General features: G+C 38.8%; 1 protein-coding gene across 1 annotated transcript in view; it reads left to right on the top strand.

The window, feature by feature from the left end:
• Positions 1 to 22,617, top strand: part of LOC109918532 (protein furry homolog) — a 269,885-nt gene that overhangs the window by 28,978 nt on the left and 218,290 nt on the right. The window contains exons 2-3 of the mRNA XM_048598115.1: positions 1,840 to 2,039; positions 19,837 to 19,890. Of these exons, the coding sequence (XP_048454072.1) occupies positions 1,840 to 2,039; positions 19,837 to 19,890 (254 nt within the window). The remainder of the gene's footprint in view (positions 1 to 1,839; positions 2,040 to 19,836; positions 19,891 to 22,617) is intronic.

The following is a 22,617-nucleotide window of genomic DNA, read 5'->3' as shown; positions in this document are numbered from 1 at the left end:
CACTACACAGTTCTAATCAACTTATTAAGAAGCTGCAGAAAAACAGTCGAATTTTCAAATCTAAAATAAACAGAAGAGAGTTCTAGTAGGATAGTAGTAGTGTCCAATGTTCCCTCTAAACTGTGCATGCACAGTGGCTCCAAGGTTCAGCCCATGGTGATTGGCATCAGCTTGTCAACTACAGCATCGACTTCTGGTTCAGGAAGTTGTTGCCATGCATAGACCTCAGAGGTCCACAAAGCCAGCAAGAAAATTAGAAGGAACACTTGTAGTGTTCCTATCTCTGGGATCAGAAGGTCCATGTTCAAGTCTGATCTCCCTAGGACATGTGTCTGAACAGGTTGATTTTAAGCAAATCAAACAGAAAGCGACAAGCGCCCTTATGTCACTGTAGTAGCGTCACTATCTCTAGGCTAGAAATGCTGGGCTCAAATTCCACCTGCTACATAACCATGTCATAACATGTCTGAAAAAGTGATTTTTATAAATTTTCAAAGTTCTGGTGGAACAGTGGAAGTGTCTCTACCGCTGAGCCAAACAATCCAGGCTCAAGTCCCACTTCGTTAATATAACAGGTAGCTGCAGTCAAGCGTCACTGCATCTAAGTTGCTAAGTAAGTGATTAATATATTTACTTCTAAAACTTGCTCAATATATATCATCTAGCTTTCTTTTCTGGTGAAGTATTTAAAAGCTTGAGCATTGATATCTTTTAGTGCAGCAGTAGAAGTAAGTAAGAGTGAAGAGTTGGGCACGTATTTGTCCCCAGCAGCTGTGCAGTATACTGGGAAGGTGGGGTAAAGAGAGGTATTATTATTGATTGTGAAATATCTTGGGTAAGGAAGGATAGTCAGATTGAGGTGTTCGTGCAGCGACAAGCAGCTACCATTGCTTGAGCCGAATAGATTGATTATGGAGGAGCAAGCATATGGTCACTTGTGTGGAGTATCAGGCTACAAGACTGCTGCATTCCTGCCTGCTCCATTCCTCCGGACAGTGGCAAGCCCAGTAATGACAGCCATATGCCTTGTAATATCACCCTCCAGGACTACTTCACACCTTCTATCCCTAATTGTATGTTGAACTTGCCTCCAAGCCAATTAAGGTTTCCCCTTATAAAATTGCATTTTAGCACTGCTGACTTGGAGGGTCAGGGTCCAAAAATGATCTGGCTGTCAGATTCTCAACAGGATTGAAAATCTACCCAATGAAAATCAAAGCCAGTGTGACTGATGCAATTGATTTTTGTTCACTGGCTACTTTTAGATCACAGCAAAAAAACATAAACAATGTGGGCCACTTTTCAATCTCCACCTCAGTGCAAGAGGCCAACGTGCTGTTTTGTGCCAGCATGTTAACTTTGACACAAAGCAATGCATGAAAACCAAAAAAGCAAGGCTGACCCAATTCAAACTTTAGTCCCTTTGAATATCTGGTAAATCCTGTTGCTACATCTCTTCAAAAGCAATGCTGGTTAGCCTGACCTGTTTAGCCTGAACTTAGCTGAACCTTCCTATTCTATGAAGCAAGTAACTCAATAAGGATAAACTACATGGAAGAGGAGCATTTTGAATGCTTCTTTTACTGTTGCACTAAAAGATATCAATGCTCAAGCTTTTAAATACTTCACCAGAAAAGAAAGCTAGATGATATATATTGGGCAAGTTTTAGAAGTAAATGTATTAATCACTTACTTTGCAACTTAGATGCAGTGACGCTTGACTGCAGCTACCTGTTATATTAACTAAGTGTAATCTTGAAAACATAATTTAAAAGAAAGGTTTGTATGTTAAAGGTGTTGTTCAGACAGCTTACTGAATATTGTGTTTTTCTCCTCCAGCTTCTCCAGTCGGCAACGGATATATCAAACCATCAGCAACACCTGCGAGCAGCTTACAGGGTGACAGAGGACCGCCAACCATGATGCCCATAAATGTTGACCCTGATATTAAGTCAGGTGAATATGTCTTAAAAAGCATATTTGCCAACTTTACTACTCAAGCTGAAAGAAAGATTCGCATTATTATGGCTGAACCATTGGTAAGTTGGAGGAAAAAAAAGTCTGTAAAATGTATAGATTCTTGATAACTTTATTTTCAGAGCTAGCTTTTTTAAATGCTTTTGGCAATTTTGCTTATAAATGTTATTACAGGCCTATTTTAAAAAAAGAACACTAGTATTGTTTCTTGACACTGCTGTCAGATAAAAATTAAGATTCTTTTAAAAACATATGGGGACAAAGAATCTTCTTCAGAATATCACTCTCACGAAGCACCCAAGTAGTGAGTTGAGATGTACAATTTCAGCCTTCCATTTGATATTCGCCCATTCGTCCAAAGTTTGAATGTTGGTAGTTTGGATGCATATTCTATTTCACAGAACTGAACTCTGAGCTTCTCCATTAAGAAGGGAATGTACCACCTGCACTGGCATAAATGTGGATCTGGCTACACCATGGTTCAGTGATTTACCTTCCAACGTGTGATTAAACTGCTTGTATAAAATAGATTTTGTTCTCAACTTCTTGAAGTCTACATGTCTCTCCTTAGTGAGAAGTTGTTCTCCTCTAGCAAACTGACTCTGCTCACTAGTGGTAGCTGTTGCACTATTAAAGGTCTCCGTACCCCATTCTCTTAGCTGAAGTGTGAGTACTTAAACTGGAGCTTGAGAGTGGAGGGAGTGTGAAGATGCCTTCTCAGAAGTATTCACCACTTGTGATGTCTAACTTCTTAGGTCCTCTAATTGTGGCGGAGAACCTGAAGGAAAGGGACAGATGTTGATATCGGAAGAGGCTGGACAGTAATAGATAAGAGGCATCAGAATGAAAGTTGATGCAGTTAAGCTATGTGTTTATGGTTTCAACAGAGGCTCTTGAAAGAATGCAAATAGTATGCAGAGTGCCTATATATGTGTCTAGCCTCAAAATGCCATTAAGGGACACTAACCTAAAGCTCTCGCTTCTCTTGTTAATGCTGCCTCATGACATTGATGATCTTGCTTCTTTCCTTATGGTTGTGCGCTCATTACCTTGCAAAGAGAGTTTTGAATGTGCAGGTGTGTGAGGCTACTGCCTGTTGTGCAAAGGCTATAAATGCCACTTATCTATCAACATGAGCTTCGCTTAGATCTCCCTGCTCACCACAGATAAAACTAGAACTTAACTGGAACTCCAGATGTCTTGTCCTTTCCTCTCACTGGTATTGCCTAACGGACAACATCAACAATGCAGGGGCTTGTGGGTTTTAATGCAGGCCTAGAAATCCTTAATTGAGCTGCTGGATGTGTTTTTCCATGAAAATTAACAATCTTTCAATGGAAGGATGTCATTTGCTCAAAAGAGAGAGAGATAGCAGAGCTCATGGCCTCTGTGGGCTACACTTAGCATAACAGGGTGCCTAAACCCTCAGGAAGCTCTGTCAGATCTTCATGCAACAATATCCAATGATATCCAAGTGGATATTGCTGCCTGACAAATGACTCCAGGAACCCCTCATCTTCCTGGGGTTCAGCATCGTCTGGATCTCCCTCATAGCTCGACGTGTCAGAAACCTGGAATGTCACAACCTGTAATAATTACCAAGGTGATTCTGCAGTTCTCCTTCCTTATTGATGTAATTGTTTTGCTAGATGTGTGCAGTCCCACCATACCATCCTGCCACCAACACACAACAGACCCTGATATCCTTACATGGTTCTTCACTTGGCATTGCAGGTGCATGTGTACCATAATACAACAACCTTGGAAGCAGAAGTCAAATTTTTTTAAAGGCTTTTATTGGAATCTTCTTGAGGGCTTCTTGATTTTTGGCGGATATTTCTTAATTTTGATGCACTGCTTTTTCACTAACTCACTTATTAGCTGATGTGGTCAAGTAGCAACATCAACTTCTATCTTTGTGTCTATCTACAAGATGCTCTGCAGAAATTCACCAAGGCTCTTTAGACAAGTGCCTTCCAAACCCATGACTACTTCCAACTTAAAGGACAAGGGCAGCAGGTACATGGGAACAGCACCACCTGCAAATTCAACTCCAAGGCACTCCTGATACTGACTTGGAAATGTGTTGTTGTTCCTTCAATGTTGCTGGGTCAAAATCCTGGCATTCCCTCCTTCACTGCATTTTGAGTCTACCTATAATAATGGATTGCAGTAGTTCAAGAAGTCACCTCATCATCACTTCTGTAGATTGTGAAATTTGAATTCAGTTAATAAAGCTGAAGTAAAAATGCTGGTCCAAACACCCTCTATTGTGATGGAAGCATAAAACTCATCTGGTTCACTAATGCCCTTTAGGCAGAGTAGCTAATGAGATAATGTCCTCAAGACTGGCAGTCAGAGACAGAAAATGATTCTTTGGAGCTGATTGGGATCGGTTTTGCTCGACTACAGAAACAAAGAGAGTTTGGTGAGTTTTTGTTAAGTAGTTAAGATCTTTTCTGTTCTTAATCATTAACATGATATAAATTGCCAATAAAATTAATAAGTTGTGTAAAAGGCAACACAGGTACATTAATAATATAAGTAAAAGTCATTCAGAATGGTAGGTCAGGTGATGTGTCAAGGCTGCAGCATGAAGGATCTCCTAGATACCAGTGTGTTCCACGGCAAAAACATCTGCAGTAAGCATTTGAAGTTTCAGCAGCTTCAGCTCAGAGATTGAGCTGGAGAATGAACTACAAATGCTGTCTTGTTTCAGGAAGGATGAAAGTTACTTGGATTCTTTCTACTGGAGCACACTTTGGATAGTGTTTTCTGATTTGCTCAGTGATCAGGGACATGAGATTGTGACTGTAAGACAGACAAGTAACGGAACCAAGAAGTCAGTAATGTAGGAGTGCTAGTCTTTGCACTTGTCTAGTACTTGTCTTGTTTGAGGTTCTGACAGCCAGCTTGGGTGAAATTGGGGGCTGCAAAGTGAATGGGCAAACTGACAATGGCACTGTAGTACAGGAAGCCATTCAAGTTGAGGGAACAAGAAAGCATAGTCGTAGTAGTAACAGTACAATGAGGGGATTAATACCATTCTCTACATCAAAGAACGAGTGTCCATATGGCTGTGTTGCCTGCAAGCACCAAGGTTCAGGACATCTGCTTAGGGCTGGAAAGGAACTTGTAGTGAGAGAGGGGAGGATCCAGTAGTCTGGGTCCACATAAGGACCACTGACATGGATAGACTTAGAAAGAGTTTCTGCATAGAGAGTGTGAGGATCTGGGTACTATATTGAAAAACAGAAACTCAAACGTTATAACCTCTGGATTATTACCCTGGTGGGTACAACTTGGTGTAGAGCATATTTAAAATTAGAGAGGTGATCATGTGGCTCAAAGGCTGGTGTGGCAGAAGTGGGTTCCAATTCAGGGGACACGGGCAACAGTATGGAGGAAAGTGAGAATTGAACTGTTTACACGTGAACTATTGCATCCAGTGTTCTTGCAAACTGCAAGGGAAGTGTGAAGGCTTTTAAACTGAATAGTGGGCACAAGGGACCAAATGTGGAAAGAAGTGGTATATTGAAGTGTGGAGACAAGATTAGAGAGTGACTGGAAGGGCAGAGAGGGAAAAAACATCTAGGACTACACCAAAATCGAGAGTAGTTGTTACAAAGAAAAAAGGAAAACCAAAGGCACTGCATCTAAATGTGCATATCATTCATAACAAAGTAAATACATTAACAGGGCACATTGAAGTAAATAATAACAATCTGGTTATTACAGGGACATAACCCCAGGTTGGCAATGCTTGGGACCTGAAAATTGATATGAAATTCAAAAAGAAATGAAACTATGTAAAGGTGGAAGTATAGCATTGCTAGTCAAGCACAAACATCTTGTGAAGTAGTTGGTGATTACGATGTAAAATCAGTTTGGTGGAGATGAGGAATAACAGGATGTGGGACAAAGTATACAAGGAGAAATTTTGAATGCTTGTGATAAAGGGACAGCAATAACCACAGGTGACTTTAATCTACATATATACTGGAAAAATTGGATTGGGGCTAGTATGGCGTAATGGTACTGCTGCCTCTGGGCCAAGAAGACTGAGTTCAAGTCCCACCTGCTTCAGAGATGTGTCACAACATGTCAGAACAGATTGATTATTAAATTTAAAAAGAATGGAATTGACAGTATTCAATTTAAAGGCCTGAAATTTAGAGGCCTCTTCCTTTCATCTAATTCAACACCTGGTTTCTTTTGTTAACCACAGTTGAAACACTTTTTCCTTGCTCAGTTTTTATGCATTAAAAGAAAGTATTATTGTTCTAAACTGTGTAATCATGCTCTAAGTGTTAAGTGCCAATCTACCATCAAACCTTTCTAATGTAATTTCCTAATGCACTACAGCCAATTTATCTCTCATAATTTAACTGATTCCTTTGTTTAGATTTAAGTTCCTGATTTAACTAAAATTCTATCATAACATGGTCACTCTTTCCTCAAGCCACCTTTACAACAATGTTGTTAATTATCCCTTTTACATTGCACATACAAGGTCAAAAATAGCCTTTTCTCCTGTTGGTTCCTCAATATACCACTGTAGAAAATCACCGTGCATGTATTTCAAGAATTCATCCTCCAAAACATTAGCACTAATTAGCTTTAACTAGTGCATATGTGGATTGAGATCCCCCTGATTTCTGCATTCTTCTCATTACAGTAACCTGTTCAAATCTCACCCATTTCCCTCTGTGACTGTTTCTCTTGTGTCCATAGACAGACTGTCCCCTTTCAATAAATGATGGCTAATTTTAAGTGGCATCAGAAAAGCTGAATTTCCACCTTACCAATGTCACATATACATCCTATATGGTACTCAATTTAATTTCTGGATTCTAATTCCTTTATTTATGTCTTTTCCTTCTAATAACTTAGCCAATTTAATTTCCTCTTCTATTTCAATTGCTTCTCGTATCTGGTATTCCTTTTGATATATTTTCCTTTATTTGTATATTGACTTCATCTATTTCTACATTCCTTGCTTTATCTTCAATGTAATTTTCCCATGATGTTTTATTTCCTAGTTAAAATGACTCTTCCCACTTTAACTTTTTTTTGTCAGTATGTTAGCTCAAACACAACATTAGGCTGTTGGTGAGAAAATGTTCTCAGGATCATTTGTTTTATGTCAATTGACACATAATAAGCAGTATCTTAACAAGAAACTTGAAATATCCTTTTTTTGGGCAATTTTATTATATTGCTGTATATTTCTGCTGTTTAGTGAAGTTCCAGCACATTTCTTGTTCAATGAAAATTAGACAGGGAAATTAGCTATCTGCTCATGATCACAGGTTTTGCTTTAGTGTAACAAAGCCTGCCAATAGAAAAATTAACAGCTTGGTGTGAAGTAGCACAAGTCTACTTTGAACGTAATTTTAAAGCATTGTGGTTATAATTCATCCATCAATTTGTGCTTCATGTGATTTCAAAATGTAGTTAATTATTCTTGTTAGATTGTTTCATAAGAACCACAGTTGTTTCTCATACCAGAGTGAGTAACTCTGTACAATAGATATGACCTAGTTAAATTGTATTAAAATTTAATTGAGTATCACAGTGACTTAAAAGAGATGTTGGCCTAGAAAATTCGTGTGCCCATTTTCTCACTCTACAGAATGGAGTCAAATGAGCAAAGGATGAATATCATGGACCATCTGGAGATGACATGAAGGGAAATAATGAGAAAAAGATACAAATTTTGGTCAACATTGAAGGAGCTGAGGGGAAGGTTTGGCATTGTTGAAAGCAGACAAATGGAAGCAGCAGATTCAGTTGAACAGATTGTTTAAATCTTTGTGGCAAATAAGTTTGTGACCCATGTCTAATTGCCTTGAACTGTGTGGCTTGCTCAGCCATTTCAGAGGGCAATTAAGAATAAATCAAATTATTTTTAAAAATAGTTAATGGGATGTGTGCACTACTGACTAGGTCAGCATTTATTGCTGTTCCCTTAAAAGCTAGGAATCCATCACGTTGCTGTGGGTCTGGAGTCACATGTAGGCCAGTTCAGGAAAGGATGGCAGATTTCGTTCCCTAAAGGATATTAATGAACCAGTTGTGTTTTATAACAATCGACATGATTACTTTGTAGTCATTAAGCAAGCTTCTTATTGAATTCAGATTGCAAATTCTACCTCAAAGGGATTCAAACATTCAAACATTAATCTGGGTTTCTTGTAGATTACTGGTCCTGTGACATTACCACTAAGCTACCACCTCCCCTAAATACATTACTGCTGATCAGGAGTCCCATGTAGACCAGACCAGGTGGGGATGGCTGATTTCCTTCCCTACTGGACTTCAGTGAACGAGATGAGCTTTTTTGACAATTTATGGTAGGTTCATGGTATCATTAATGAGACTATATTTATATTTTTGAATTGGCAGTGGCAGTGGGATTTGAAACAGTGACTGCAGAGTATTAGTCTGGGCCTCTAAACTACTAGTCTAGTCATATTCTCCCACCACATATCTGAATATTACTCAGTGATTCATTGGAATACTATATATGATGATCCGGATGATGTAAAGTGGGTGATATAAGGAAGTTGTGTAAAAGATATATTGGAACTAATTACTAGGAAATAGCTGGTAAATTGGGGAATGAGGAATCATTTTAATTAGGAATGAAGACAGCAATAAAATCAACCAGAAACCAAAAAGAAATATATTTCATTGGTTGAAGTTTTTCTTGAGGTCTTATATTGTTTTTGAAAACCTGACAACAGTCAGAGGGGACGTATAGCCACTTCAGTGCATTATCAGTTTGCAGAAATTCCTGGCATTTAACTTGTGTGTCAACAGTAATTAAAATGTAGAAAATTGTGGTCCACCTTCTTTGTAATTCCAAAACATGTTGGATGCGAATGGCAGTTTACACCTGCAGCTGTTTAAGAATGGCGTATAGGTGAACTCCTAGCAACCATGACATCATTCAGCCCTATTGACTGATTTGCTGCCCTACTTTCAAACTTTGACCATTCAACATATTCACTGGTCACGTAGGACTCAGCACTAGCATTCTTGAAAGGACTAGATAACAGCTTCTGGTGGATATGCTTTTGACTTATTTCTGCTTCAGAGTTTATAGGAGTTGTACTGTTATATTTCTCTGATAGGGGCAATTGATGTTTCAAGAACAATAACCAGTAATTACTGAAAGAATAATTCCACAAGTTTTTACATTTTTAAACAGAGCATATTTTATTGTGTATGTTATAAACTTAAAGGAGGCACTATTACCTCAGTACCATAGTTTAGAACTACATAGACTATTAATTCAGTTTTACTTTTGTTTTCCACCCAGGTGTTCCTTTATCTTATTCTTGAAGGTCCATTGGGTTTTCTAAGGACCAACCCAAAGATATACCAGACCCCTTTAGAATTAAATTTAATTTCTCCTTAGTGTTTCATACACTGAGGTATGAACTCTTGAAGGGATCCTTCCATTACTGTTTGGCTAAGCAATCCTTTAATATTTCTTCAAAACCTCACAACAAAGGACTTCTCTGCTCAAATTTAAACTTAACTGCATTCTCCAAATTCTTTGTTTTCATTCTAAGGATTATTATAAATTTCTTGCTCTGATTCCAAGCTAAGCAAATTTTCTAGTCTGTTTCCTGTAAGGTATTTTGTGACCAAACTGAACATGAACATCCCCCTGCATTATATGCATTAAATAATAAAGTTAATGTTTTATTTGCTTAAGGTGCAGGCCTAACAATTACCTCTTTTCTGTTGACTCAGTGAACTGCACTGTCTCTGTCTGTTCCTAAAACTGAACTGCTGGCTGCTTATTTCTGTGAGCCAGCACACACATCCATTCCACACCAAGTCAGTTCCCTGCAACCTATCTCCATAGCAATGTGACATACTTTAACAATGTTTCAAACAGAAATGCAAATTCATTTTATCTAACTGTTTCATCTTCAAGACATTGCCTGTGATTCTGTGACCCGTGTAAATAATTAATATCGCAAGTGGAGTTCACAGCCTTATTTCTCAGAATTGTTGGTCCTGCCAAGAAACTGCCTTGTTGACAACTGGCTTTTAACTTAAATAATTCAGATGTTTTAAGGTAAGTGTAGACCTTCTAGCTCCATTAAGCTTAGAGATGGGTCATAGATTGCGCAATGTTTTCATACTATTAACTCTGAGCTTCTAAGGTAAATGCTACTTTTTAGATGTAATTAACTCCAGCTTGTTTGATTTGTATTCACTTTAAAGCTGTTTACCACGCACTTAAACAGGCATTTGTATATATCTTACATTTAACACTTAAGAATTATAAACCAGACAGTTGCATGTTTTTGAATATTACTTTTAGTTTTAGGAATTGAAATGTTAAATGTAAGGTATAAGGATACATTTGCTTGGGAAACTGGGTAGCAGTACTGTATCTAACATACTAACATATACAAACTAAATAGGCTTAGATTAATTACATGTAAAAGGTAACTTGTACTTATTCAACAAGCTCAAAGTTGATTGTCAGAAATGAAACTATTGGATAACCATTCATTGAACTGGTATAGTTAGAGTTCTGCATTTATTTCAACAAAAATCTTTAAATTATTCATTTGGAATTGAGATGAAAAGAAGCTGGGAACAGTTTGTAAACATGGGGGTTCCTTAATGCAGAGAAGGTAATCAGATCCATCAGGGATACAGATTATTAATTTATGTTTCAAGGCTGAATCTTACATTTTGTTGGCTAAGTGTGAGTTGTGTTAAGTTTTTTTTTGAGGGATATTCACTACGAGGCCTGGAATGTTTTCTCACTGTGCCTTACCAAACTGACATCATTATCTATCCACCCTGCCCTTACGGCTTCTGTCACCACTGATCCCAGCTCCATCCTACCACACGTTGTTCTCAGAACAACCTGCTACTCAATGGCTACCCTGGAATTCACTGGCATCTCTAATCCAAAAGCTAATGGAAATATCCCTGTAAATCTTGTGCCTTGGAGAAAACTGGAATACGATGAGAATTGAACTGATTTTCAGAAAGCCAAAAGATACTTCTGGTTTATTTGTGACTTAGTTCTGTTATTTAATCACTGAACTTTTGGATTTCTCTTAAATGTTGAGGGACCTGATAGAATTCTAATGCACTTTAACCTGTGAGCCAAAAGTCGTACTTCTACAACTGAATGTTATACCTCCAGACACATGAATTAGAGAATCAAATTTTAGTGATTGAAACCAGGTAGATCTTATTGACTATGAGATTCTCAATTGGGGTTGCTAACTTTGGCCAATCAGGGAACCATGGCTGACAGATGTAAACAAAGGATTCAGTAAATCTCCTGACTTCAAGGACTGGCTCTGATCTGGCTGGGTCACAGCCAGTGTACTGTGCACAAGTAACTTAAAGGCGAACTTGGTGATGAAATACCAGCCTCTGTGCAGTTATTTAACAATTATTTGCAACCTTGCGTTGCTTTTTTGAGAGTAGCTGGAGAAGGATGCAGCTTTTGCTGCCTGAGGCTTACACATTGTGATTGTGGTGCTTCTAGGCCTCTATTGTGACCATGAGATACAGCCATGGCTGCAGAGAGGGAAAGTTCTGCAAAGTTGGAAGAAAGGAGCTTGACAAAGAGCCCCATCAAGGCTTTTTGGGAAGCACATTTCTGGCTATGTCTGGTCTAGGAACAATGTCTGAGGTAATTCACATTCAACAAGAAGGTGGCCACTGAATGTTGCACCATTTGTTACCTGGAAATTCACATCATGGCAGTGACAGCTCTGCTGTTATGTCCATCAAGGTTACCATTGCCTTAAGTGTTTGTGTGTTTCTATCCTTCCAAACAGAGTAGGGAAGTCTTACTGCAACTGTACGAGGTGCTGGTGAGATCACATCTGGAGTACTGTGAGCAGTTTTGATTCCCCTTATTTAAGGAAAAATATCTCTTCATTGGAGGCAATTCAGTGAAGGTTCACCAGGTTAGTCCCTGGTTAACAGCGATTGTCTTATGAGGAAAGCTTAAAAGGTTGGGAGTTTATCATTGGACTTTAGAAGAATGGGAAGCAATCTCACTGAAACATTTAGGATTTTTAAGGAGCTTGACAGGGTAAATGCTGAAAGAATGTTTCTCATCATGGGAGAGTCTAGGACCAGCGGGCATAGTCTCAGAAGTAAGGGGAGCTAATTTAAGACTGACATGAGGAGGATTTTCTTTTGTGTGTTGTGAGTCTTTGGAACTTATTGCCCCGCTGAGATAGAAATGATGTTAAACAGTATAGGAATCAAGGGTTTCGGGGAAAGGGCAGGAAAGTGGACATGAGGAATGTAGGATCAGCCATGATCCTATTGAATGATCGAGCAGGATCAAGGGATCTAATGGCCTACTCCTCCTATTTCTTATGGTCTTATTGGAAGCTATCTCTGTTATTTTTCACTATGTCTGGTCTTTGCAATGAATAGCAGAGAAGTTTGGAGTGAAGGACACGGATGGGTGAGGAGGAAAAGGAGTACTATACTCTCATCATCTGCAGTTTACATTTCATGCTCGATATCAGGATAAGCAAGAGGAATGAGTTAAGCACTGGCATAAAACAGTAACTTACCTTCATCCTCAATGATCTCGGTGACTTTGTTGGATTAGACCCCATGATTTGCAGCTCCATCTGTCCCACCAGGATCAATGCAAAGAATCTGCCAGTCCTCCCTCCTGCTATCTTGTCCTGTAAGAGAGAGGTCAAGGTGTTGGTATTTTTAAAAATTATGTCATGAGATATAACCATTGCTTGCAAGGCCAGTATTAATTGCTGATTCCTAACTCCACTTGAGTAGGTCGTGATGAGTCCCCTACGTGGGGTTTTGCAGAAATAGCAAGAGATAGAGATGGGACTGGCAATATCAGAATGTGTGAATACGTGAGGTAAAATATACAAATGTTTGTCATTGGTGGGTCAGTGATGGTGTCGTAATCAGTGTGAGAAGCTGGTAGTTTGGCCAGTGTGACATTTAATGGGTAGATCCATTTACAAATATTCACATATGTGAGGAAATGAAACTTCATTAAAAGATAGAAATACAGAAAACAAGAGCTCAAGTATGCCATTTGGTCTTTGGAGCCTCTTCCACCATTCAGTATGATCAGGTTGATCATCCAATTCAGTATCCTGTTCTGCTCTCTCCTCATATTCCTTTGATCCCTTTAGCCTTAAGAACTATATCTAACACCTTGAAACTAGTCACTGTTTTGACCTCAACCACTTTCTTTTACAGAGAATTCCACAGGTTCACCACTCTTAGTGAAGATATTTTTCTTCATCTCAGTCCTAAATGGCTTACCCACTAAATGTGATCCCTGGTTCTGGATTCCCTGGTCAGTAGGAACATCCTCCCTGCATTTACTTTATCAAGTTCTATTAGTTTCATAGGTTTCTGTAAGATCATCCCTCATTCTTCTAAATTCCAGCAAATATAATCCTTTTTCAATGCTACCAGGTTCACAAAGACAGACTCTGGGAATTTCTCTCCCTTGGCACCAGCTTCCATTCTCTCTCAAGGCCTGCCTCGAAGGCATTCTGAACCCCTGGCAAATCATGACCTTTTTCTGTCCTCCATCACTAGTGTCTCCAGCACCACATCTGTTAACCGAAATCCTGTCCTGGCTTGGTGCTCCATGTTGTTCAATCTTCAACAATCTTCTGTTATTCAGTACAGTTCTCTTTTAGAGGGACAAACTGCCTTTAAGAGCTTCAGTTTAGCTAAACCATGTGCTATCCTGCATAATCTTCTGTCCCTTTATTGATCCTGTGGGCAGCTGTCAGGTTGCACTGTGCTGCATAAAATTTGAACAAAACCCAACTCCAGGGCACAATTTGTGATTCTGCACTTAATGTTGCAGACCCATTCCTTGAAAATAACTTGAGATTCAAATAGTAACACTTTATTACATATATCTCTGGCATCGGTTGAATTTTATTAATAAGTACAGTTCTCTACTTTTGTTTTAGTTTTTGAGGCAGACAACACCTATGAACAGCAATATCTGTGATGTCTCTTGGATTACCATTTATTACTGTTGAGGTATTCAGTTCTGAACAGCTCAGCTTTGCTAAACCAGCTAAAACAATTTTTAGTCTAGAAACTGAGGCCATTGTTGTATGTCAACCCCAATTTTTTTCCTCTCTCTGTTGTATATAATGATTACATAGAAAATACTTAATAAATGCAATTAGTCCCGGCATAACATGACTCCAACAACGTTATATTCACTATCATGAAAAGGGGTGAGTTTACAACAGCATAAGTTGATACCAAATTGGATTTTACAAATTCACCTCTGGTACACAAAGTTCCACAGTAGAAATACAAATTTATGAAAATTCACTGTCCAGTGTCATTTAAAAAAGACGAGAGGTTGTTCTCATCAAATATCAGGGGAGTAAAAGTAGTCAATGAAAATTAAGTAAAATGGGTGGCTGGAAATTAGCATCCCATTTGGAAAAGAAAATTGGATAAATTGTAATGAAAGTTACCAATTAACTATTGTTCTATATATAGATACGTAGAAAATAGAAGCAGCAATAGGCCAGTCAGCCCTTTTGAGTTTGTTCTCTCATTTATTATGATCATGGTTGATCATCTCACTATTCCTGCTTTTCCCCCATATCCTTTGATCCATTTAGCCACAAGTGCTCTACTCAATTCCTCCTTGAAATCATACAATATTTTGGCTCCAACTGCTCTCTGTGGTAGCGAATTCCACACCTCATTACTCTCTGGGTGAAGAAATTTATCCTCATCTCATGTCCTTAGACCGTGACTCAGTTCTGACTGCCCTGCCATCGAGAACATCGTTCCTGCATCTATCCTGTCTAATCCTTTTGGAATTTTGTGGGTTTCTATGAGATCCTCCCTCCCTTCATTCTTCTGAACTCCAGTGAATACAATCCTAGCCAGTTTAATCCCGCTTCATATGTCAGTCCCACCATCCCGGGAATCAGTCTGGTACTACAGAAGACCAGTTTCACACCCACAAATAGAATTTTTTATGACTCTGCATTGTGATCTTCCACAATTTGTATCTTATTGGAAAATCAGAAGTACAATGTCCTTGATTTTCTGTCTGTTAATATCAACAAATGGATTTTTTTGATAAGTGTGCAACTTCCCAATAAATGTATCCAGTTATTTCATATAAAATGAATGTGGGTGTTAAATACTAAACATTGTTTTTTCTGCAACTTCTGTGGTTTAAAATAAAACCAAATTGCCAGCTTGCCCAAGTTTTGATGACAATATTTATGAAGAAAATCTGTATCTCTTCTGTCAATGGGCCACAAAAAGTCAAGCATGTGAGGTTGATAGCTTTTAGGAGCAGTCGATATATTTGAGTAAAAATTACAATTACAGTTGCACAGAATGATTATTACCTGCTTGATTGACTAGTTGTTAATGTTCAGTCTCATTGCAAAATGTTACTCCGTGGTTCATTACTTGGTCTTTAAACATTAATTTACAATTTCATTATAAAAGGATTGCAGGGGAAACCATTCCTTGAAATAGTTTAATTCAAACCCTTTTGCACTCGGTAATTTATGTGAATCAAAAGTTGCACTTGCAGTTTGAAGGCAGCTGTGTTGTTTTGGAAACATTTGGATGTAACTTCAGAAGGATGTGATCATTGGTATTTGTCTGTACTGTTCTTAAAAACAAAAAAAAGTTCTGCATTCAAACATTAATTCTGTACTTCCCTTGGTTTCAAAAATATGTATCTATAGTTAATCTTCATACGCACATGGTTGTTCCTACTGAGTTTTTTTTTGTTTTTTATTATCCAACAAGCTACTTTTGATATAGATTACTGTAACAATCAAGCTTTAATAGTGCGTAATCCTAAAATACAATCCTTCCCAAGGTTAGGTTAGTATGTAGCAATTCATGCAAACAAGAGGCTGAATTTTACCAAAAATTGACAAAATGTCAGTTTTTGGAAGTTTCATGGAGGGTTTCTTTCTGTGAGCTGTGGCATGTTATCTCTCACAAATCTGTGCTGCTCATCTCATTATGAATGCATGCCTCTTGCTGCCACACTATCGTGTGGCATTGGCACCAGATTTGAAGTCCAGTTGTGCACCGGTACAATCACTGCCAGCCATGAATAGCCCTTCACATACACAGAGTGGGACAGACTTAAAAAAGGAACAGCTTTTGAAGACATACAGGTGGCGTGGGTGACACTTCATTGGAAATATATGCTCACATTCCGAAATGTATTGCTAATTTACATTACAGTTTGTCTGATCGACAATCATTGCAACTGCATCTACAAAAATTGATCTAGATAGGTTACCTGTCCTTCACATTGTACCAAGTTAGAACCTTGTCTGAGGGAGTGCTACTCTTTCCCTAAAGCTCAACATGGCCTAACATCTTATTGTTAAATGTGGGAGCACACCTACCAGAATGTGTTCAAACAGTGCATAAGAGAGTGCCGATGGTAGCTACCCAAGCTGTGCACCTTCAGTTCTGAGGAGTGCTGACCCAAATGGAGGCCTGGAGAACAAGCAGCAAGCTGGAGCCACCAGATACCTGCTCTGATTTGTATGCTGGGAATTGTCACCATTTGGGTTCCCTCCCTTCCACATGAGAGGGTATCACATGGCTTTTTAATGAGGTGAGAATAGGTAATAATGAGATGTTAATACATGCAAATGAGTCTCTTGCCATCCACTAATGAGGTGCGTTTCTCACCATTCAAAACTTGGGTGGAAAATTGGACTTCTGTTCTTAACATCAAGAATGGTGTTTTCATAGTCTCATGATATTTTCGCAACTGTCTTGCCATTGCTCACACACTCACCAAGGAAACCATTGAAAATGGCAAGCACAGACAATGTTGAAAACACTGGATTTTTCTGGTTGACTTCAAAATGTCTAAGTTTTAGCTATTGTGCATGATTCTCATTAGCCCACAAAGGAACATGGTTTTATCGACTAGATTTTGAATGAATGTTCATCAATCTGACCCCAAATACTATATCCACACTCAGTTAGTTCAGAAAATATACATGCGTGCTAATAGGTTGCTAGGGATGCAGAACACAACCATTTAGACAGTTTCCTACGTTTTTCTTGATTTAAGTTACTAGGTTTAGAAATGCTAATGTCTTGCTTAAACAGCAAGAGAAGGGATATGCGTGTTAGGCCCAAGTGAATTTATAAAATTTATAAAATCACAAATTGATGATACAAGCTTAGTACTTTCTGCCAATAACGCATGATGTGTTTAGGATCAGTATAGATTTATTGGGAGTAACTTTGACTTATGTGACAGTCTAAGATTGGTGATAACAAATTGACAGTCTATTCAACATCTGCTTTTATCTTAATTCCATTGACTGCAATCAAAATAATAATTGGGAGTGTGTGAAAGAGGTAACTGATACACTGTTCCCTATTTTACAGTATTGCATAAAGTCAACCCTATTACATTTTCAGGACAAAAGTCTTAATATCCAAAGTAAAAATGTCATCAAATTCAAGATGTATGACTGGATTTTGCCAATTGAGACAAAATCTCAATCTCAGTGCTGGGTCAAATGTGAGCTACATGTGTACGTAATGGGACTTCATTGGGAATCTTTCCATCTGCATCGAATGAAGTTCTGTTAGGTTGGGGAGCTGGCCAAAAGTAGGCAGTGGGCAGGAGAAAGCTCCAATAAATCATAAGAGAGTTTTATTGATCTGAGTGTTGCAGTATCTGATGCATTGTCATACACTCTGTTGCATGGCATTCATCGTCTTCTTGATGTAGCAAACAGCTATTAACTGGGAGGTGCTGCGTATCTCTTCAGACAGTCTGTAGAACAAAACTGAGACATAAAAGTTAAGTAATTTCATGACCTTTACTATCACAGACAATGGACAGCCACCGTAGCCTCAAGTCCTATTCCAACATTCCCCACAGGTTTGTTGCCATCTTCCTGAACAGGCACAGTTTTCTGAAGCACTTGCATTAGACATCTCCATGAAACCAATCTTCTGTCCAATCAGTGACAATAAAGAAATAGTGATATAGTTCCAAGTCACAATGGTGAGTGACTTTGAGGGAAATTTGCAGATTATGGTATTCCAATGTATCAGCTGCCCGAGTCCTTTTTACGCGGTAGAGGCTCCAGGCTGAGAACATGTTCTTTTAAGGAGATTTAGTGAGTTCCAACAGTACATCTTGTAGATGGTAAGAATGGTTTCTACTGTGCATTGATGGCAAAGGAAATGAATGTTGTGGATGAGGTGCCAATTAAGTGGACTGTTTTCTGTTGGATGGTGACCAACTTCTTGAGTGATGTAGGACTTGAACTCATCCAGGCACATGAAGAGTATTCCTGTATACTCCTGACTTGTGCCTTGTAGATGGTGGATAGGCACTGGAAAAACAGGCAGAGAGTTACTATACACATTGTACCTTGCCTGTGAATGACTCATGTAACCACTGTATTTATATAGTTGGCTCTGTTTTGTTTCTGTACAATGGTAACAACCAGGATGTTGATAATCAGGGATTAAATGATGGTAATGCAATTGAATGTCAAGGGAAACGGTTAGATTCTCTCTTGTTGGAGATGCTCCTTGCCTGGCACTTGCATGTCATGAATGTTGTTTGCCACTCATCAGCCAAAGCCTGGATCTTGCCCGGACCACACATTAGTATCTGAGGAGTCACAAATAGCACTAAATATTATGCAATCTTCAGCGAACATCCCCACTTCTGACCTTACAATGGAAGGAAGGTCATTGATGAAACAGCTGAAGATAGTTAGGCCTAGCTCATTACCCTTAGGAACTCCTGCAGAGATACTCTGAGGATGAGATAATTTGCTTCCAATAGCTACAACCATCTTCCTTTATATTCAAGATGACTGCAACTAGTGGAGAATTATCGCTCAATTCCAATTGATTCCAGTGTTCCTAGGGCTCTCTGAAGCCATTTATGGTCAACGGTGCCTTATTGTCAAGGGCAGTAATTCTTATGGCTTGTATTCAGCTATTTTGTTTACATTTGGCCCAAGACTATAATGAGGTCATGAACTGAGTGGCCTGTTGGAGACCAAACTGAGCATCAGTGAGCAGATTATTAATGAGCAAATGCCACTAGTAGGACTGTCAATGACCCTGTCACTTTGCTGATGATAATGATGATTACTGGGACTGGTGAGCTGTCAAAGCTTTCAAGAGACTGTCCAAAAAATGTGGACAGTGCAAAGGATAGTGGATGGTATGATCTGGTATGATTTGGCACTGAGTTGGTACATTTTGGGACAGAATTTTGGCATGAGACTCCCTGCAAGTTGTATTATCCTAAAACTGACTGAATTCAGGTGGTTTAATATAGTGAAACTAGTTCATTGAACACCTCTGCAGAATAATCTAATTTTGTAGCTAGTTATATATTTGCATATCTTGTTGATGTTGTCAGATCTGCTTCTATTGTTCACTTGAAACTCATAGTCTGTAACATACCAACCATTTACTGCGCCAATGTCTAATAAAACATATCACCACTCCTAGTTCAAAAGAAAGCACTATACTTGCAACCTGATTGAATAATGGCACAAGACCAGCAATTCTAAAATAGCACATTTTGCATATTTCACAATATATTTCAATGTATGTTGTGCACATTTCAATATATTTCAAAAGCATCACTCTGACCTTTTTAACATCATCATCCCTCTTTCAAACACTTTGCTGATAAATCTTAGGAGCTGGAAATTGTTTTCAACATTACTGTTGTTGCACATGTGCAGAGGTGCACAGGAATGATGTTACCTATCAGGGTTATTCTGGTAATAACCTTTGTAACATTTTCTGTTTCAGGAAAAGCCATTGACAAAATCCTTGCAAAGAGGAGAAGACTTGCAGTTTGATCAGGTAAGAAAAACAAAATTGAAGGCTTTTATTTGAAGCGTACTGATGTGGAAAAATACAACAGAAACCAGTGTAGATTTTGCAGCAAAATTTGAGGTAACCATTGTGGTAACATATCTAGCATTTAATTACCAATAATGCATATGAAAGTAGCAATTACTGTATGTTGTGCTTTAAATGTGGAAAGAAGTCATAGGGTGGTTTGTAAAAATTTAATTATTGAACTGAATACACACACAGAGGTTCCATAAGAGAGGTGATGAAAAACTCAATTGGGGAGCAGGGCTTTAAGCAGAAGTGGAAGATAGAATGACCAAGAGACTTAGAAAGGAAATTCTGTGGTAGGGTGAAGGAAATGGGAGAAAATACAATGAGGCACATGATCTGGCTGTGATCCGATAAGATAGTGTCTGCTGGCACCCAGTGTAATTTGTAACTGTGCATTTGTGCCAATCCTCAAACACGCATGCACACAATTCCAGAAGCACTATGTCATCACGTAAAATTCCGATGACATCTTACCCAAGGGAACTGTGCATGTGCAGATAAGAAGATTGTTATCAAAACAGAATTCAGCAGGAGGGAGTGAGGACAGGCACTAACGAAGACGGGTGTGGGGCAAGTGATGACAATGAAAGGGGAAGTGAAGGTGGGTGTAAGAGTGGGAGTGAGGATGGGGTTGGGTGGAAAGTGGGTTTGAGGGTGGGGAGAATTGGGAAGAAAGACTGAGGGAAATGGAGAGTGAGAAGGAGGACAAGTATGGTGTGCGAAGTGCGAAGGACAACTGGGAGGAGGGGGGAGGTGGCCCAGAGGGAGGGGGAAGAGAACCAGAAGGGGGCGACAGGGAGGACTGGTGATGAACGGAGAGGAGATTACTGCCCCTCTCTCCCATTCACTGACCCCTTTCCCCTCTTCTGTATCATATTACAGACAAACAAAAGCTAAAAACTAAGAAACACTGTGTAGATAGTACATTGAAGGAATTGATCACTTCAAAGCTTAGGATTGTGCTGGTGAATAAAGAACAAAAAAAGGAATTGCTGGAAAAACTCAGCAGGTCTGGCAGCATCTGTGGAATGGGTGACTGCCAGATTGTCAAAGAGAACCAAACAGGCAGTGCAGGATCCCCTGAGACAACTTATGTTGTCCACTCTGGACACCAGTGAGGGCAATAGTCCCTCAAAGCAGTGTAGTCAGAGCCAAGTCCACAAAATCAGCTCAGTTTATAGGAGGGAATTTAGGGGAGTAAATGGGGTTTTCTGTGGCTGTAAATATGACACCAGAACAGTATATTAAGGAGCCAACAAGGGTTCAGGCTACTTTTTGGATTTAGTGTTGTCTGTTTTTATTTCTGATTTCCAGCATCTGCAGTTTTTTTAATTTTCTTCGCCTTTAACAAATGTGTTGGCTGCTTAGGTTAGAAATGTATGGGTTAAACATTCATTGATTTTATCTCAGTGTTTGGTTCTGAGTTTTTGTCCGCAAGCTGGTACAGCTGTGAGACTTGTGATGTAAATAGTCATCTTTCTGTGTGTATCAAATACTAATCTGGAGTGGGTCAAACTTTAAAGCACAGGAGAGAGAAAAAAGTATTATCTGGCAAAGTTTTGCTTTTAAAATCCAAACATTATTGTAGTAATTCTAAATTATATTTTTTGAAATCGATTGTTAACAACAAATTTAATTGCATATTCACTGAGTTTAAAAAAGCGTGGCTACATAAATTTATAAGTAATGGGAATATAAAAATAATCTGAATTGAGATGACTGCTGCATCAAAATGCATGTGGCAAAGTTATCCATATAAAGCTTGCAGAATAGTAAAGATGTTGATTTAAAAATATAAAATCAATGTGGGTTAACTGTCAAGCAGAAAACCTTCATTCAGTTTATTTATATAAGTGCATGCCAGTAAAAATAGAACAGGGTTTCATTAAAACGGACAAGTGAATTTTAGTGGTTGCTGTCCAAGGTCAAGACAACCAGGCGTGTGAGTACGTTGAAGTGATATCTACCAACTGTATAAAGTTCATTTATAATGAAAGAAAATGAGCATTCATTGCAATAAGACCATATTTGCACTATATTTAATCTGTTCCAAATACAACACAGAGCCAGGATTCATCTTGCCACTGAGTGTGAATGAAGTCTGTAATTCACAGACTGTCCAGACTCTCCTCCCTTCCTGTTATAAGTATGAAACCTTTACAAGATCAACCCTCCATTCCTGCGTTGACTTGAAGAAATTATTTAAAGTAATGATAACTGAAACTGCGCTGGCCTCTTCTATGACAAAATGCTTTGATTGTGACATGCATGGAACTCAAAAGGGGGGGCATTTAGTCTAGTCAAGTGAAGAATGTTGTCAATTTAAAGTGTAATCTGTTACTTTAGTTCAACCAAAGGAGGTTCTGGAATAGATGAGGGGTGGGGGTTGGAATTCATTTTGATCAGCTTCCATTGCAAATTCAGCAGCATTTTTGGAGTGTGCGCCTAATGACAGAGGCCTAAAGTTTATCCCAAATCACACCTAAATCTCAATTTCTTTAACACTGATAAGTTGAATGCCTCAATATAACTCAGCAGTTAGGGCCTTCTCAATGTTGGCTAATTGAAGCCTAAACTATCTGCAGGTAGGCTCTTGGAAGGGTGTAGATTGGGAAGAAAACATGAAAAAAGACTAGTGTAAGCTGACATCAGCTTTTTTTAGCAGCGACCTATGGTTAGGCC

Source organism: Rhincodon typus, chromosome 6 (assembly GCF_021869965.1).
Source record: "Rhincodon typus isolate 14 chromosome 6, sRhiTyp1.1, whole genome shotgun sequence".
NCBI lineage: Eukaryota > Metazoa > Chordata > Chondrichthyes > Orectolobiformes > Rhincodontidae > Rhincodon > Rhincodon typus.
The sequence above is the reverse complement of the archived record's forward strand: the minus strand, read 5'-3'. Positions and strand labels throughout refer to the sequence as shown.